This window comes from Macaca fascicularis, chromosome 13, assembly GCF_037993035.2.
Source record: "Macaca fascicularis isolate 582-1 chromosome 13, T2T-MFA8v1.1".
Classification (NCBI taxonomy): domain Eukaryota; kingdom Metazoa; phylum Chordata; class Mammalia; order Primates; family Cercopithecidae; genus Macaca; species Macaca fascicularis.
The window spans coordinates 61426073-61443781 of record NC_088387.1 but is presented as its reverse complement, the minus strand read 5'-3'; the positions used below and the strand labels follow the sequence as shown (position 1 = coordinate 61443781).

At 45.4% G+C, this 17709-nt stretch overlaps 1 protein-coding gene across 23 annotated transcripts in view; it reads right to left on the bottom strand.

The window, feature by feature from the left end:
* The window catches only part of BCL11A (BCL11 transcription factor A), a 100612-nt gene extending 83646 nt beyond the window's left edge, over positions 1 to 16966 (bottom strand). For 8 of the 23 annotated variants that reach the window (XM_045369252.2, XM_015433633.3, XM_015433639.3 and 5 more), the window contains exons 1-2: positions 16081 to 16530; positions 8791 to 9120 (exon numbers count right to left, since the gene is read on the bottom strand). In XM_045369252.2, coding sequence (XP_045225187.1) covers positions 8791 to 9120; positions 16081 to 16135 — 385 coding nt within the window. In that variant the 5' untranslated portion in view covers positions 16136 to 16530. Of the gene's footprint in view, positions 1 to 8790; positions 9121 to 13710; positions 13751 to 15359; positions 15577 to 16080; positions 16531 to 16753 lie in introns of those variants that run through there. The other 15 variants (XM_015433631.4, XM_065527060.2, XM_065527062.2 and 12 more) reach the window with 4 other exon arrangements.
* Positions 16967 to 17709: the final 743 nt, after the last annotated feature.

Here is a 17709-nt window from a genome sequence, read left to right as displayed (position 1 = left end):
TTTTCAAAGATCCAAGAGTATCTTTATCAGAATTAAATTTTTCCTTATTGATTTTTTCCCCTTAACATAACAAAAACATAACATGAGAAGGTTACGATTTATTATTAAAATTTTTTTCAGCCTTTAAATCATTCTTCAGTAGCCAATGTTCACTTTTAAATGTAAAGGAATAATTTTTTTTTTAAATCTTAGGGTGCAATGGAGTAGGAGAGAGAAACTCATGCGATTTAAGATTTAACATTGGTTAATGTATTGTTCTAACTGGGAACTGAAAAGATCTGGGGCAGGGAAGTTAAAATGGGGAGTAAATGGTTCACTGACGAGTTCCCCCCTAAAAGTAAATAAATCATAAAATCAAGGTATACCCTGAGTTGGTGAAGGAGAATACTTCAGGTTTGGTTCTCTTAGTTTTTTGAGGTTTGTTTTTGTTTGGAGAGAGGGAGGATTGGCCAAATATTAAAACTCTATATTTAAAACGTACAGGATCAGACTTGGCACACAGTGCTTTGTGCTCCAACATAAGAATCCAAGCTACACCTTATTTCTCTAAAAATTAACAGATGTGATTTCCTTGCAGCTTTTTTATGCATCATTACATGTTAAGAAAATGAACAACTGATGAATATAAATAAATTTAAATGCCCTGATGCTTAGCAAAAAGCTTCCTTGTGTTTTTTAGAATGTTCAAAAAGCAAATAGAAAGGCGAGGTAGGTACACAACAACACCGGTGTTCTTTTTGAAGGCACCCTTGCAGGTTTCACAATAATTCCATTTTTTATTTTAATGGGAGTTTTTAATCAGTAGATTCACCTCTATCTAAAACTAAAATCAAATTGTAGGTGTAATTGTTCATCGGCAATGCTAACAACAGTCAGAATACAAACAAAAACTCATTGTGAGTGACCAAAGGTCCCCAGGTATCCCCTTCATCAACATACCTGCTCCAGGTTCCCACTGGGAATTCCCTGGCGGAGACCGATTCAGTTCTGAATAACATGCTGCCAGCCCTATCTGGAAAAGAGTGTGCAAGGCGCCTTCTCGCCTCTTTTACAGGAAGTTTAAACCTGATCATCTCACCTTTAGGTACATATAATTTGTTGTTTAGCACTCTGAGAACTTGGTATTTTATCTATCTAAAGAGATCAAAAAGGGAAAAAATAGGGCAGAAGATGGAGTGAGCTGAGGCCCAGCTTAGCTCTGGTGCACATGTCAATCGTGCACTGCGCATTGCCTTAGAGGAGCAACCTGCGCAGGTAAATCTTCCAGCAGCATTGCATCAGATCCGCTCACATCAGTCTCCAGGGTGAACCAAGAGACGACACTTCAGTTCCCTGTCTGCAAACTTCTAATTCGCCAGTTCTTGGCAGCTTATTTTTCCAAGTGTTTTGTTTCAGGAAACATGTATTTTTCTTTATATGTTTTGTGGATCTACCACAACTGCTTCTGACAGCTGTTGATTCTGTTAAATGAACCTCAAGCAATGTGGACTCAAAAATATAATGGTGAAATATTTTAATGGAATTCCAGTTGAAAGTTTTTTTAAAAAAAAAAGTACAAATGAAGGTGCAGAAGTCCTTTAGATCAGTACTAGATTTAAACTGAATGTTTCTCTCTCTCTCTCTCTCTGTGTGTGTGTGTGTGTGTGTGTGTGTTTAATGGGGAAAGAGGGGTGTTGCAAATCACCACAAATATTTACACTGTACTCCCTTTGTTCAAATCACATACTTTTAACAGGAAAAGCTGGAACTGTGGCTATTTAAAATTTTAAATATTCAAACGCCTGTAATTAACCATATGAAACAAATTATGTTGCATTTCTCCATACCAGCACATGCAAAAAAATTCTGGTGGTGAATTGGGAGGTGGCAGAGTTGGGGAGACAACTCCAAGAGAAGAAAAGGATGATGTTTTCATTTTGCTATAGATCAAAGGAGAACAAGAATGGAAACTGTGGCATATCGAGCATTTTTCCATTGCTGTCTTTCACACTGGGCTATCTAAGTTTATACAATTCCCCAGACTAGCTGCATATTAAGCTTGCTGTGTACAGCTTTATTATGGTGCGGTGGTGGAAGAAGCATTAATATTCCAGCTCCACATCTGACAGGGCATTTACATGCGCCCATCTGAGCGGCACCTGAGAGCTCCTCCAAGGTGCAGTAACTGTGCGCCTATTGTAAAGGCAAATGAAGCTCACCTATTCCCTGCTGGGATCAGAAGTGACCTCACCACCCCCCATGCCTCAAATCCTTCCCTTGCCAACCTAACTCAATGCCATTGCAGAATGACGAATGAGCTCAGAAATAGACCCCAAGTTACTAACCCTGCTAAGAACAGCAAAAGCCTTTGCTGAAATGTTTTAAAAATGCATAGGGAGTGCAGCTGGCCAGTAAAAAGCAAGGAGACAAATTCCAATGAATCCAATATGGAATACGTTACATTCTAAAACTGATTAGAAATACAGTCTGATGTTTACTGGCTTCAAATTGAGTTTGGCATCAAGCATACTGGCTTTAATAATGCTGGCACTTTTAAAATTATTATTATTTTAAATCTGCCTTTGGTCTCTAGGAGCACATGGAGAGAGCTAAAGAATTCTTATTTGTCAGGTTACATTTCCTGGAAATTAAGTTTGTGACAGAAAATGACTCCAGTAGCAATAATATGGTTCGTGCTCAAATTAATTAGGTCATGTTGTAAAAACTACGTGGCAAATTACAAAGGTAAATTTACTGATATTGGCCAGTGCTCTGTACCCTGGTCGTAAAAGGAAGAAGCTGTTTAAGGATGCTCATTTACCTGGGTAGGAGAAAAGAACCAAGGAGGGAGGGAGACAATGGTCAATTTCCTATTTGTATTACAAATAAAAATAGTAGTCATTATCCATTAAATTATATAGGCTGAACGTATTTTATGAACTTTATTAATGTCATCCAAATTGACACATAACATACAAACCTACTTGATTTGAAATAATGTTAAAAGTGGGCTCTAAGTTAGAATCTTTTTTTTTAATCCTTGAAATAACAACACTGCTGACATAGCCATGACCCAAATGAAATCTGAACAAGCAGAAAGGTACTAAAGATCCTTGGTGATTAAATCTCACGCTAAAAAAGTGGCAAGGTGCCAGGCTGGGTCCAGCTTGATGCTAAGTGCTTTTTATTGCACAAAGCTAGTACTACTGTATGTAAAAACAGACTTGGACTTGGGGTAAATTTTGTCAAATGATTTCTTTGTGCAATAAAGGGTGTGAACAGACCAACCAAAGTAGATTAAATTAACATCGAGTGACGCAATCTTGGTGCATCTCCCTCGCTATGCTTTCTACTTCGGTTAAATTTAATATCTCCCCACAAAGGAAAGCCAAACTTTCTTCCTTTCTTACTGACCAGCACGCAAAGCCACCATTCACCTATTCTCTGTTACTAAACACTTTCATTGAGAAATCACAAAAATCTAAAAAATGTTTCCCTAGGATTTGCATGTTTGTTATGTACCCCAATTTAGTACTCCCACATTAGCCAAACTACATGGAGGCTGCAGTGTGACATTAATGATTTTCCAGGACTCTAAAAGGTGCCATTAATATGCATCCAACTCGCCTCCTCCCTGAGCTGAAGGTTGCCTGTCCTGACCCTGCCTGCACGTTTCTACACCCAGTTGCATTTTCCAGTCCATGTGCAGCTCCACAATTAAATGCCACATTCACTAAGAGAAAGGTGTGCAAAACATATTTCAGATCCTTTATAGTAAAGGCACAACTTGCAACACAACAAGGAATGGGGTGATTTAAGAAATTACAGCACTGGTTGTTGTTTTTTTTTAAGCTTTCACAGAATAAACACAGAGAACGGGAGGGAAACTTTGTCCCCCTCTGCTCCTGTTCTTGAAGTGAATACATATTTGTGTTTCCAATAAAAGGCCATTTTTACATTAACTGTCTGTAACAGCAGGAGACAGAAAAACTAACACAATCTCCACATCACACACAGGATGATCTTCATATCACGTGGACCTATTCTCAAAACTATTATTTATAAAAGATGACTAGGAAAATGCACAATGCATCTTTTCTGTGTCACCACAAGGGTAATGTCTAAAGAAGTTTGGGATCTTTAGGATCTGCTACATTTTAGATATATATATTTTTTCCTTTTGGCTTTCCTTAGTAAGTTTAGCAGCCATGCGGGCCACTGTGTTTAATTAAGCTTTCAAAAGTCCTGACAATGCCAACAATTGTAGGACACTTCTGCGGCTCAATCATGCAATCACTGTGACAGTTCTATTTACAATTTGTCTTAGAAAGAGTTTCTCTGACATTGTACTTTGACAAAACATCCAAGCTGCCAGTTCACAACCTTTCTCTGTCTTATTTACAAATACAGCTTGTATATAGGACTCCCAGTTTCATGAACATGAGTCTTTGGATAGTGGCCTCGCAAACATAGGCTCCCTATGAAAATCCTAGGTATTTATTAGGAAACAATGTTCTCTACTCTCTGGATTCTGAAGGTAAATAAAATGTTCACCAGTATATTGTTTTTGTGGTAGTGGTATTTTTTTGTTTTAACTGCCATGCTGAAAATTCAGAGGTCAGTCGTTTTTATTCAGAATCACATAAATAAAGAGAAAAGAAAAATAAGTAGTCATAACAGCATACTATAATTTATAGTCTCATTTACATTTATACCACAAGTTACACAAATACATCCTCCAGTTCAGTCTGAGCTAGGAGAGAATCAGAATGGATACAAAAAGAAAAGGTAAGTTAATTTTCTAAATTCTGAAAAGCATATTATATTTGATCTACTTTTAAGTAGCATGCTAATGTATTTCCATTTTGAATTAGTATATCTCCCTTCTTTAGAGTATCTGTCTGATATATAATTATTTAAATACCAGCTATACTGTCTAGGCAAATAATTTTAAATACCCTGATATAAATGTCTATGTTATGATTTTAAAGAGAAAAAAATGTTACATATGAACAGGAGCAGACTTTACTACATTTTATAGGATTTGTCATATTTTTTCTCTAGTCTCTCAAAAAGTGAACTTTATGACAGCCCAAACCTAATGTAAAGATTCCTATGTGCAATAAGCCAAAACCTCAAATCTGACATGATGGGATCATGCTTGGGTCTTTTCTATAAGGGAACAGCAGTTTCACATTCAGTCATCTTCCATGAATATTTCCCCCATCATAACATATGAGACTAAAAATAAAAGAAAACAAAACAAAACCCCTATTGAAAGCTCTGACTGCAAGTCAAAGGCTGCTGATATCTGAGGGTGGATATTTGACACACACATTGATGAACTGGGCCCACACAACATAAGCTGCTAATTCCCAGCTAAATTAATACTACTTCAATTATCTCAATGGGTCACAATCACACAATATTTTGAATATTTAAATAAAATGAAAAAATCAACCTGATTAACAACTATGTGTACAGCTCATATGTGTACATGGATGAAGTGGGGGAGCACATACCCATCTACTCACCAGGTAAAAAGAATCCTCTCTAAAAAATACTCAGCTTGGGCCAGGTGAGGTGGCTCAAACCTATAATCCCAGCACTTTGGGAGGCTGAGGCAGGTGGATCACCTGAGGTCAGGAGTTCAAGACCAGCTTGGCCAACATGGTGAAACCCCGTCTCTAGTAAAAATACAAAAATTAGCCAAGCTTGGCGGCGGGTGCCTGTAATCCCAGCTACTAGGGAGGCTGAGGCAGGAGAATCGCTTGAACCTGGGAGGCAGAGGGGCAGAGGTTGCAGTGAGCCAAGATCATGCCACCACACTCCAGCCTGGGCAACAAGACCAAAACTCTTGTCTCAAAAAAAAAAAAAAAAAAAAAAAAAAACCTCAGCTTGGAGAGGCCTGAGTACAGTGAAAATGCATACCATTTTACTCAAGATGTAAAGAACTCTGCCTTATTCTCCTATCTGAAAGCCCCGAATTCTAAGTTTTATTTATCTTAGGAAGAATCTGTCACTGTTTTATTCTTGCTTCCTGCCTATAAAATGGTACAGGCTCACAGTGAACTCAAATCCAACTTACATCACTTTAATAAAGGCTTTCCTACCCAGCACGCTTAAATGACTATCTTTTATGTGGTTGCCAAACATATTCTTCTAGAGATTCATCAATATATCTCTTTCCTTAATACAAAAGCATTGCTTCTCTTTTCTTTTTGTGACACAATTCAAATATCTACTGAATGATTACTGTTATTGTTTCCTTCCTCATCATAAAAAGAAAAGCAGACTTGGAATTGCAGAGACGTGCTTTAGAGAAATGGGCTGGGGGTACACACATAGCCGTCTTCCAGAACTTCGCTTCAGGGGCACCTGAGGGCCAGAGCATCGGAATTTATGTGCAATGGTAGAATGGTAATTTCACCATAGGAAACTCTTAATTCATTACTGTGAATTATGAGAAGTCGTGATTCTAGTTACTGACATCTCACTTTGAGATGTGACCACACTATTTATGTTCAGCCAGTTCCAGGGTGGGAACAGGTGATTAAACACAATGAAAGAAATCAAGACTTTGTAATTATTCATGCACGAAAGGTTTACCTCACCTGGGTCGCAGCACTTGTTGTGCACCCACTGAATATCTTAGACATCTTAGAGAGCTTTTCGTCTCAGTTAAACAATTGATTATTAGCTCTATAAAATATATTTTAAATTTGCTTTTGGTTTTGGCTTCTCCAGGTTCTGCTATTGTACTTGTTCTTTAAAAAAAAAAAAAAACAACAGAACCTTTAGACAACCAGGGAGTTCAAGCAAATATCTTTTATTTCCCTACATAGATTCACAACGATAGCAGTAAAAGCCTTAACTATACGTAAGGCCTTCCCCCCAGCTTTTAGATTCCTCCTCCAAATACAGAGGCACAGAATTTTTGAGCTGGTTAATCTGAGACTGAATAACCTATTTGGGACCTCAGTAAGAAGTGTGGTTTTAATTCTTGCTTGACAGACACTGTGTTTTGTCTTTTAAACGAGCAGCTCGATATGTAAATACGATGTTACATCACGCAAGTGTTACTCCATATTTGGTGATTTAGCAAGGCTTTGGATCTCCGAAGACGACAAATCCCCTTCCGCCTGCTCTTGCTTCATTAATCATGCCTTACACTTCTGTTCATTTTCCTTCCAGTCACAAGACAACACGTGGAAATGGTCATTCCCACATCCTACTGGGGGGTAGGGAAGATAAAATCTTCACCTACATGTCACATAAGGTAAATGTGGTGGATTCAAGAAATACACTCTGCAAATGCAGCTTCCCCAGTAGCAGATTTCCCATTTCACTAAAGGGAGTGTATCTGAGTGTTATTACAGAAAGCATTAAAAAAAGAAAGAAAATGCCACGTTTGGTTTTAATGATCAAATTCTAGAGGGGGAGAGGAGAAATAATATGACATTTAATCCCCTCTGGACCACTGACCTATTATGGTTCAACTCTGTGGTCAAACTAGGTCAGAGAGACAAGTTCCAGTGAATCAACTGATGATATGCACCACCTTTCCTAAAACTGAACAAACCTCTTGCCTTTCGGGAGCTGGGTGGGGGGCAGATGGAAGAAAGCGATCCACCAACAGGCATGGCATGTCGGTCATCACAGAATCTGTATCGACTTTGTCTAATGTGCTCAATCAAAAAATGTTTTGAGGGTCACTATATAGCGTTGCTGTTTATCACTTAGAGCAGGGAATTTAAGTCCCACTGCTAGCCTTTAATTCCTTTTCCCTTGAGCTGCCGAGAAACCCACACACCTAGCTACCTCCCTGCTAAAATTAACCGAAGGAGGGAGGGCTGTTGAATATGCGTGTGGATTTTTCCAAGAAAATTTTTACATCGTGTTATAGCAGAAACAGTGGAGTCTGGACTGGACATTTGTAAGGGTGACATGTGGCTGTGTAAACCACAAACAAAATCAAGATACATCTGTCAAAACCACATCAGAGACAAGAGAGAGCACAGAGAAGCATTTATCATTTAGCTGAGGAGGCAGGCTGCAGGGAGCAGCCGTTCCTGTCAAACCAACCTTTTGAAATTTCCAACATGCCCTTAAACTTTTCGAGTAAGCATGTCTGTGCGCTTCAGCAACTGCCCTCTCTACTCTGGCCTGGCCAGTCGAAAATGGCATCTTAAAGTCAAGGTCATGGTGTCATCCCACCACGGGGCTGTGTTTAATTACAGCCCCATCCGGGCTGACAGCCAATATGGATCCAAGGCTAGCCCTGAAGCTCAGTTAACTCTTTCCACCTCCTCCAACTACCCTGCCAGCCTAGTCTACTTCAGGGAAGCCTTGAGAACGAGCTGAACCCCTAAGGAGGCCTGGCCAGATGTTCTGAGTCAAACAAGTCGTTAGCTGAACTGCAAATGCCTATATGGCCACTTTGCCTCTGACATGTCACCAAGTCTGGAAATGGACAATGGAACTGGACTAGGTGTAGTAAAGTTCAATACTTCGAAATGAGAAGGTGGGGATGGGGAAGAAAAGAAATCCAAAATCGACAGATCCAGAGAGAGGGTGTCTGGTGTGTGTACCTGTCCTGCCTACATCTGATTCAGTTAGGTGGAAAATATTTATTTTTCTGTGTTCTGGACGTAAGCAACAGAAATGATTATTTTAACATTACAGGGCTGTCATGGACAGTCACATGGAGAAATAGAGAAAGCACTTTACCACTCCTTACTGCTTGGCTACAGCACCTCTGAAAATGAAAAGAAAACATGCAAACAGCTTTTCTCCTTGCTTCTCATTTACCTGCTATGTGTTCCTGTTTGGGGCAAATTCCTCTAGATGACGTTGATAAACAATCGTCATCCTCTGGCGTGACCTGGATGCCAACCTCCACGGGATTGGATGCTTTTTTCATCTCGATTGGTGAAGGGGAAGGTGGCTTATCCACAGCTTTTTCTAAGCAGAGGCTGCCATTGCATTGTTTCCGTTTGTGCTCGATAAAAATAAGAATGTCCCCCAACGGGAAGTTCATCTGGCACTGCCCACAGGTGAGGAGGTCATGATCCCCTTCTGGAGCTCCCAACGGGCCGTGGTCTGGTTCATCATCTGTAAGAATGGCTTCAAGAGGTTCGGCTGTGGTTGGAGAAACAAAAGCACAATTATTAGAGTGCCAGAGAGGAGAGAAAGGGGGAAAAGCACATCTCAACCCCATGCCATCCTACCACATCATGTAAAGTGTTTCTAGGCTTCTCTATGTAATACCCAGAAAATGTGAGTATACAAGATGTACAAGGATGTGAAGGTTATCAACCAGAGAGCAAATTTATCAATGAGGCAAATCATCATATATGTATAGAAAACAGTCTTCCTTGCATAACTCCAGAGAACACACACACACACACATATACACATGCACACACACACAGCAACAAATGTGTCTGGTTTGTAAGTTTAGAAAGAATGCTACTTAAATAGTTAACACAGGGAACATAAAGGAAGTTTAAATAATAACTACAAGAAAAACTGGTTAAAAAAAAAAGTGGAGAGAAACCAAATTTGTTTCTTTTTTCCTATACACTAAGTTGTCCATTGTGCCAAAGAATGAAAGGAGAGGTGAATAAACACACACACCCTTTGTGTGTGAATGTATATACTCCTAAGTAAACAGACATGGCTTCATAAATTAGAAAGCTACTATGTCACACGAAAAATGTGCCACATTTACACTGCCGTAATAAGAAAACGACTGCATGCACCTATGAAACGGATCTAAATAATAATCATGTCGCAGCATAATTCACGCTGCCAAAAACCTTTCTGCTTTCACTCTCAGCAGTGCCACAAAATCAAAGAAATACCAAATTCACTGGCAATACTTCTCAGACACATTAGCTAAATGGGATACTTTTGAGTACTTAAGAAAATAAGCCAATTAGTCTTTTTTTTTTTTTAATTCTGAGAAATGGAATGCCTAAAATATTCTAAATATGTTTGTACTTGGTGGCATCCATGACATAAAAATCAGAATGGTCAAGCAAACACCACATTTCAGAGCAAGGCTGAGAAGTCCTTTCTTTAGACTTGAAATACTTCACCTAATGTTGTCAAAGTTGACTAATTTTCTGAATGAGCTCCAAAATGCTTCATTATGTGACTATTTCTGCACACATAATCACCAGCGGATGGTATAACAAGGTAGCCATGTCTTTTTTTCCTGTTGGCTTTTTTTTTTTAACTTTGTATTAAAATACTCCAGCATCTACTTTACCAGCTTCTATCATTTTTTAACCTTCCAAAGGGGAAAAGAGAGTTGGTAAGTCTCTGCTTATGAAATCTTATGCTTGCACTATCAAAAGAAAAAAAAAATCACAAAATACAAAACACATCCAGGATGCTGCCAGTTAATAAAACTGAAGCAGAAAATGTACAAGTCTTAAACAGTTAATCAGTCTGACCTTCTTTAGCAAGCTGCCAATTTCACATTTAATGAACTTAAAGCCACAGAGAATCAAAAAATAGATTTTAATTTGAGTGTAGAATATTGGAACAGATTTTGATAAAGTGCAAAAATCCAGTGAACTCAGGTTAAATTTATTTCAACCCTACCCAGGCTGAATATTGAGGGGGAAGATCTGGAGTAACTCCCAGATGTGCTAGGTGAAATAATATTGAGAGAGCCCTGCCTAGCTGCACCTGTGCTCAAGTAGGACATCTCATAATTTCTAGCCTCTGGTACTCCTCCTAATTTAACATAAGGTCACCACAGGAATATGAAGGTTATATTCCTACTAATAAAGACAGTAAAGTAAGCATTTATGTTTATTTGCCCAACATACTGGCCAAAAGATAAATACAGAATACATATGCATACTTTTCAAATAAAAGAAGACAAACGGAAGTGCTTCTGCATTGTGCCTTTATGTCATTCTTCTCTTACATTTGCTTCCATTTTGACCAAGTGAGGAATAGGGAACTCATTCTCAAAATATTTCTGTTGTCTGAATTAAGGATTTTAAGTACACATTGATAAATGTGGCTTTTTTGTTTAGCATTAGCTGCAAGTTCTGAGGTTTCAGACTGAAGGAAGACTCAGGAAAATATTTTATTTTATCAAAGTTAGTAGTACACAGAACCTTTGCAAAAAAAAAATTTTTTAATTCCACCGTTAAGATTCTTTTTTTTTTTTTTTTCCCAAGGCCTGACACATTTCTAAAAGTGGGAATATTATTTAGGTGCAAAAGGAAATATTCTCCTAGGTATCAAATAGTTAAAAGTAATGTGGTTCAAAACAGACTTGGTTAAAGTCTTCTAAATGTAGTGACTGAACTGATTTACAATCAAAACCGGGAAATGAAGTGGTAATTCAGAGGTTGCTGATTACACCTCCACATTTCACCTAATTAATTTTATAGGAGGCAAAGTTCTTGAAAATAACAAGATGATCAAATGTACAGATATAAAACCTGTAACCTCAACATTTTCTATGCTCTTAACGTAAATTATTGCTAATTAACAAGAATTATATCCTGATGTATGAAATACGTTTAACATCGGTCTCCTTGCAAAACATTTGGCTAGTGATGTTCAGAGAAATACCAAACCGTGTTTTAATATTGCTGCTATATTATTAAAAATCAGACAAAGTGGGACACAAAGAAAATATGAAAACACAATTCTCATAGTGTAGTCTACTGATTTGCATTGACATCTTTTCTCAGTGGCAATCAACATTTCCTTTCTGGGCATCTGATAATTTCTCTGCATTTTAATGCAAATTCCCCTTTCCCTAAAAACCTTCCTAACCTCAGCCATTTTACCCCCTCCCTCAATTCAACTCCATCCTCCTTCGCCCCAATAATACCAACGTTTCTAAGCTCCGGCCTCAACTCCGGCTACAAAGCAGGGAGTCCTCGATTGAAGTGGAAGGGAGTGAGCAAATAATCATAATAATTAGCCGCGAATTCTTTCTACGAGGGGAGGAAGAAATAGAAAATAAAATGCTTCTACGTTCAAACAGCAAGACAGCCTGGAACGTCTCAATGTCTCTCGGTGGCAGACTGAGATCTCTTTCCTCTCTGTGTAGTTGCAAAAGAATAAATATAACGAAAAAAAAAAATAATCCTTATAAGAAATGTTGGTAAGGAGCGAGGGAAACGAGAGCTGCCGAGGAGCGGAGGGGGAGGGGGAAAGGGAGATGTGTCTTCAAGTTTGCTTTCCAAGTCCTTCCCCTTGATTGTCTTAACAGGGTAAAGAAGCAAAAGGAGGCTGAAATTCAGAGAGGAAAAGCAAAGAAACAAAAGCAAAGCCGGGGGCTACGGGCCCGGGGCAGGGGGCCCGGCAGGGGTGGACCGTGCAGAAAGTGAAGTTGGGCGCGGGGACTCTAAGGCACAAAGCGAGCAGCGTGCTGGCTGCAGGCTCCCGCCGCGCTTGCTGCGAACACGTGCAGCAGCGACCGCGGGGTCTTGGGGCCCGGCGGCCCGGGGGCCCGGCGGCAGAGGGCAGCCAGGGGCCCTGACTGCTGCCTCCATGCCCGTCCAGCTCGGCCGCGGGGTGACGGTTCCCTGGGCCCGCCAGTTGGTGAAAAAGGAAGTGAGGTTTGGAAAAACCGGCTGGTTAACCTGGTGCAGTCTCAGTATCTCCGCACACACCTCAAGTGCGGGTCCTGAAATTCATTCTGTGTCCACAAGCTTACACTTTTTACTTTGGGGGATCTCTGCAAATGCGTTTCCCCCGCAATTCTGAGCACTGGGTGTGCACGCAGAGGTGGCTGCGGTTATTCATTATTAATGACGCTGCTTGCCCGCATCATTATGATGATAACTATTACTATTGTGATTCCGAGCTCCGAGGCGAGAGCCACGGGAGGCGGGGAGGGGGGTGCCGGGCTGCAGAGCCGCCGAGCAAGCCAGCCGAGGCCACCGAGGTCTGTGCTTTCCATGGGGGTGAGGGGATGGAAGAAGTGAGCCTGGAGACCAAGTGCAAACTTGCCATATCTCCCTCTTTGGCCATGCCCCGAAGCCCTAGAGCGCGCACTCCCGGTTCCTCCCTACCAAAAATGCCGGCCGCGAAAGAAAGCAAAAACTGCACCCCGCTCCAAGCCCGGCGCGCGCTGGTCTCAGCTCGCGCACGGGGGTGTCGGCCGCGCGCCCGGTCGCTTCTCCGCGGCCCCTGCCAGAAGCATTTTTAAAGTCAAAATGAAGAACAAAGACATACGAGGTGATGGGGGAGAGAAAGGGAATTCTGCCTAACCGTTCGTTCCCCCCACCCCCACCCTCGCAAAGCTTGTTCCTCCCCGGACGAGAATCGCCGGGCAGGAGGTGGGGGAGGCTCTGGTACAGGTTCAAGTTCGCTGAGCTTTCTTGATCTTGTTCTGCCTCCTAGCGACCGAATGGCTCATTCAGCCCACAGAGCAAAGGCGGGGGGCAGGGGGGTGGTCCTGAGGACCGGGATGGCTCCTGCCCCCTCTGCGCACCCAGAAAATGAGGAGAGAAAGTAGCCCCCTCATCCCCTCCCAAACTGGCCCTTTAACCCTGGGACAGGAGGAAGGGGAACTAACCCTCCCTGCCTAGAGTGTCCCAAGATGGACCCAAGAGGGAGAGGGGTACGAGGGAGCAGCCCGGACTGCGCGCCCCAGTCTGTCCTTTGAGCCCCCACTGCATCCTTCCGAAGAAGGGCCTGACTTTCCCGAGTCCTGCGAACGCTGCCCTTCCTTCCCGCCGGTACCTGGCCGGGCTGTAACTTCACACCGCCGCGCGCCGCGTCTGATCCGCATCCGGCGCGGCCGGGGGAGTGGGGGGCGGGGGAGAGCGGCGAGGGAGGGATGCGAGGGGGTGGGGAGAGGGAGGGCCCCGCAACGTGCCGGGGCGGGGGAGCTTCCGAAGTGTGTGACAAGTTCCAGGGCCCAGTGAAAAATTCAATTCCCTGTGCGCACCCCCCACCACCACCCCTTTAAAAAAAAAAAACACAGAACCAAGTATAGGTGGTCCTTTAAAACTGCATCAAAAATTTAAAGTAAGAATCATAAATTGGGTAGGGGGGGAATGTGGGCCCTCACGCCTTTCTTTCCCTTGCTGCCAAACTTTCCTAAGTGCCCACCGCCCGCCTTTCAGGCGCAGTCAGCGGGAGACAGCCAACACCACCACCTCTTATATAGACTCACAAGAACCTCAGACCGAGCCAGGCCTGGGGAAGAGGGCAAGCCCCAAAGGGTGAAGTGCTCGGGGTCCCAGGATCCAGCACCCTCAAAATGCATACTCAAACACACTTCTGCCCTGCCCTTTCCCGGCAACCCCGCCACCTGGCCTGGCCGTGCTCGGGGAGCAGGGGGACTCGTGGCCAGACCGGGCAGGGTGGGGGGTGGGCAGGGAAAGCACGTGGTGACCTCCTCGCGGTCCCGAGCTGTGGACAAGAGACATCTGAGAGAGTACCCAGGGCAGAGGGGAGGGGAGGCGCAGAACGCGCTTTTACAGTTGCTTTGCAAAATAAAAATGCTTTGCAAAGCCGAGTTTCACCCAGCCGATTTCGCAGTCTGGGAGGTCGAGAAGAGGTCTGGGCATTGTGCTGGGGGCGGACCAGGACCGCGGGCCAGGCTAGCGCGGAGTCACTGCGTGGCCTGCCGCCGTGCCTGGCGGGTGGGCGGCGGGCACCGGGTGGGCGATCCGGGGCTGGGCTGGGGCGCGGCGAGGTGGGGCAAGGCCCGGGCGAGGCCAGGCCGCCGCCGCCGCCTGCTCCGGGGCTGCCGCGCCGCGCTCGGTCCTCTGTCTGTTTGTTGGCAGGAGGCTCCCGCACACGCGGTGCTTGTAAACATTCAGACACGAGATTTTTCCCAATCAAAATCCACTTCCACTTTTTTTGAAAATCTTCCAAAAAATAGTAAGAGGAGGGAGTTCCTCTCTCCCTCTCCGTGCCGCCGGCGCCCTAAGTTTGCAACTGAAGGGGTTTTGGGGAACAGGGTGATTGTAAATTTTTTTCTGGATTAGAGATTGTGAGATTTTTGCAGGGGGGCTGGTGGGGGAGTCAAAGAGAAGGCCGTCACAGAAAAGGGTTGGCAGAGCGTTTGGCTTCGATTTGGGGGCAAGAAATTGTACATTCTCTTGCCTTGTTTTATTTATTTTATTTTTATGTATTTGTTTGTTTATGTGCCAGTCTTCTCCTTGCTGCCTCTGAGGTTCGGTCGGGAGGGGAGGGCAGCGGCAACCTAGGCGGCAGCAGTCCCGGCTCCCTCCCTCCCTCTCCCGCGTGCCCCCGGCCGCCTCCTCCCCCGGCCCTGGCTCCTGCCCTTCGGCGGCGGCGGCGGCGGCGGCGGCGGCGGCGGCGGCGCGGGAGGGCAAGCGCGAGGAGCCGGCACAAAAGGCAGCGGGACAAACACCCACCTCGGGCCGGAACAAAAGGCGGCAGTGCCGGCCGCGTCTCCTGTCCTTCCCGGTCCCACGGCTCTCCCCGCCGCCGCGGCCCCTCTCCCGACTCGGCGGACTCAGGAGCGCCGGGGGCCCCTTTCCACAGTCCCACTTTCTCACTATTGTGGGGATGACTACTTTCCTCACGCTGCACACTTGACCGTGAGCGCGCTGGTGTCCAAAGGCCAGTCTCACCTCTTTTCTCCCCGGGAATCGTTTTTTAGACTTGTACTCACTCACTTCCCCCCCCCCCCCCCGCCAATTTCTTACGGTGAGTGGGAAGCAACCTCCCTTTCCCCACCAGCTCCCACCCCCAGGTTTGCATGTGAGTTGTTCGCATCCTTAGCATTGTTCATTATTTTGCAAAACTGGGAGGGGGGGCGGTGGAATCATTGCATTCCTTTTCGAAAAGAGAAATAAAGCAGCGGAAAGGAGGAAAGAGGAGGAGTCAAATTTTTGTAAAATTAAATAAAATTAAAAGGTGCGTACTGTCTCAAAAGTGCATACACGGCAATGGTTCGAGATGGGATGAGGGTTTTTCCCCCTTTAATCTCTTTTACCTCGACTCTCGGAGGTTTTTCTCGTGAAAAATTTAAAAATGCATGCACACACCCCTCTCTCCCCCTCGCTTTTGCTTCTAGTCCTGCGCGCTCTCGTGATTATTAATAATTATTATTACTATTATTGGGTTACTTACGCGAGAATTCCCGTTTGCTTAAGTGCTGGGGTTTGCCTTGCTTGCGGCGAGACATGGTGGGCTGCGGGGCGGGCGGGCGGCGGCGGCGGCGGCGGCGGCGGCGGCGGCGGGCGGACGACGGCTCGGTTCACATCGGGAGAGCCGGGTTAGAAAGAAGGAGACTCCAGAGAAAATATCTTCATCAGTGCCTTTTGACATCCAAAATAAATTAGAAATAATACAAAGATGGCGCAGGGAAGATGAATTGTGGGAGAGCCGTCATGGCTTTTTTTTTTAAGCAAAAAAAAAAAAAAAAAAAAAAAAGGGAGAGAGAGAGAGAGAGAAGAGAGATAGAGGAAGAGAGAGAGAGAGAGATGAAAAAAATGGCAAAAGCCCCCCTGAGCTGCAAGTTCAAGTGCGGACGTGACGTCCCTGCGAACTTGAACGTCAGGAGTCTGGATGGACAGAGACACACAAAACATGGGCAGGGCGAGCAGGAGAGAAGGGGAGGAGGGAAGGGGAAGCTCACACCAATGGACACACATCAGGGGCTGGACATGAAAAAGAGACCAGGACAAGCCAATGGCCAGTGCGGGGCGGGGGAGGTGCGGGGCGGGGGGCTCCGCGGACGCCAGACGCGGCCCCCGGGGGAGGGGCGGGCCGAGGGGAGGGGGCGCTGGGGCCGCAGGCTCACCAGTGGCCGCAGCGAGCGCCGCGGCGGTGGCGTGGCCGGGAGAGAAGAAAGGGGTGGCAGGGGTGGGAGGAAAGGGTGGGGGGGAGCAAGACGTGCGCCCTGCTCCCCCCCACACACGCGGGCCCTAAAATGAAAGATTATTCAAAAAAGGAAAAAATAGAGCGAGAGTGCACCGGGAGGCTGCAGCCCCGGGCTGGGGAAGCGCGGGCGGAGGGAAGCCAGGTAGAGTTGCTCCCGGACACCCTCCTCCGTACGCACACCCACTTCCCCTCCCCGCCGCCGCCGCGCTTGCTCCCCGCGTGCGGACGCCAGGGGCCGAAGTAAAAGCCCCGAGCCCGCGGCTGCGCTCGGGAAACTTTGCCCGAGGAGAGGACAGCAAAGAAAAATCACCCGAAGTTGAGAGCTGAGCCTCCAAGTTACAGCTCCGCAGCGGGCGAGGGGAGACGGGAGGGAGCGCACGGCAACGCGGAATCTAGCCCAAGTTTGGAGGGTTGCAGGTCCGGAAGGGCAGCGCCCGAGTCTCCAGGAGCCCGGGCGGCCTGGAAAGAGGGGACCAGGGAGAGGGAGGCGGCGCAGGCCAGGGCCCGAGGGCGCCCCCAAGGCCGAGCCAGGGATCTGGGATCTGAGCGCCCCGCCAAGCGACTGGGTCTGAATGCAACTGGAAGTGCCGAGTCCCCGGCTCCTAAGGGTCGCGGAAAGAGAGCACGAGGAATAAAGAACGAGGAGCCAGAGTCTGGCCCCCGGAGGGGAGCGCCGGGGGCCTGGGCGAGAGAGGCGCCGAGGCGTCCACCTCTCTGAGCGGCCGAGGACAAAGCGCGGGCAGTCCCGGGAGTCCCAGTCCCTGGGAATGTGCTCCCGGCGCCGCGGGAGGTCCCCGAGCCGGGTCCCTGGGAGGGACACACCCCCTCCCACTCCAGAGCAACTGCAAAAGCACAGAGGGATGGAAAGAAAATGTT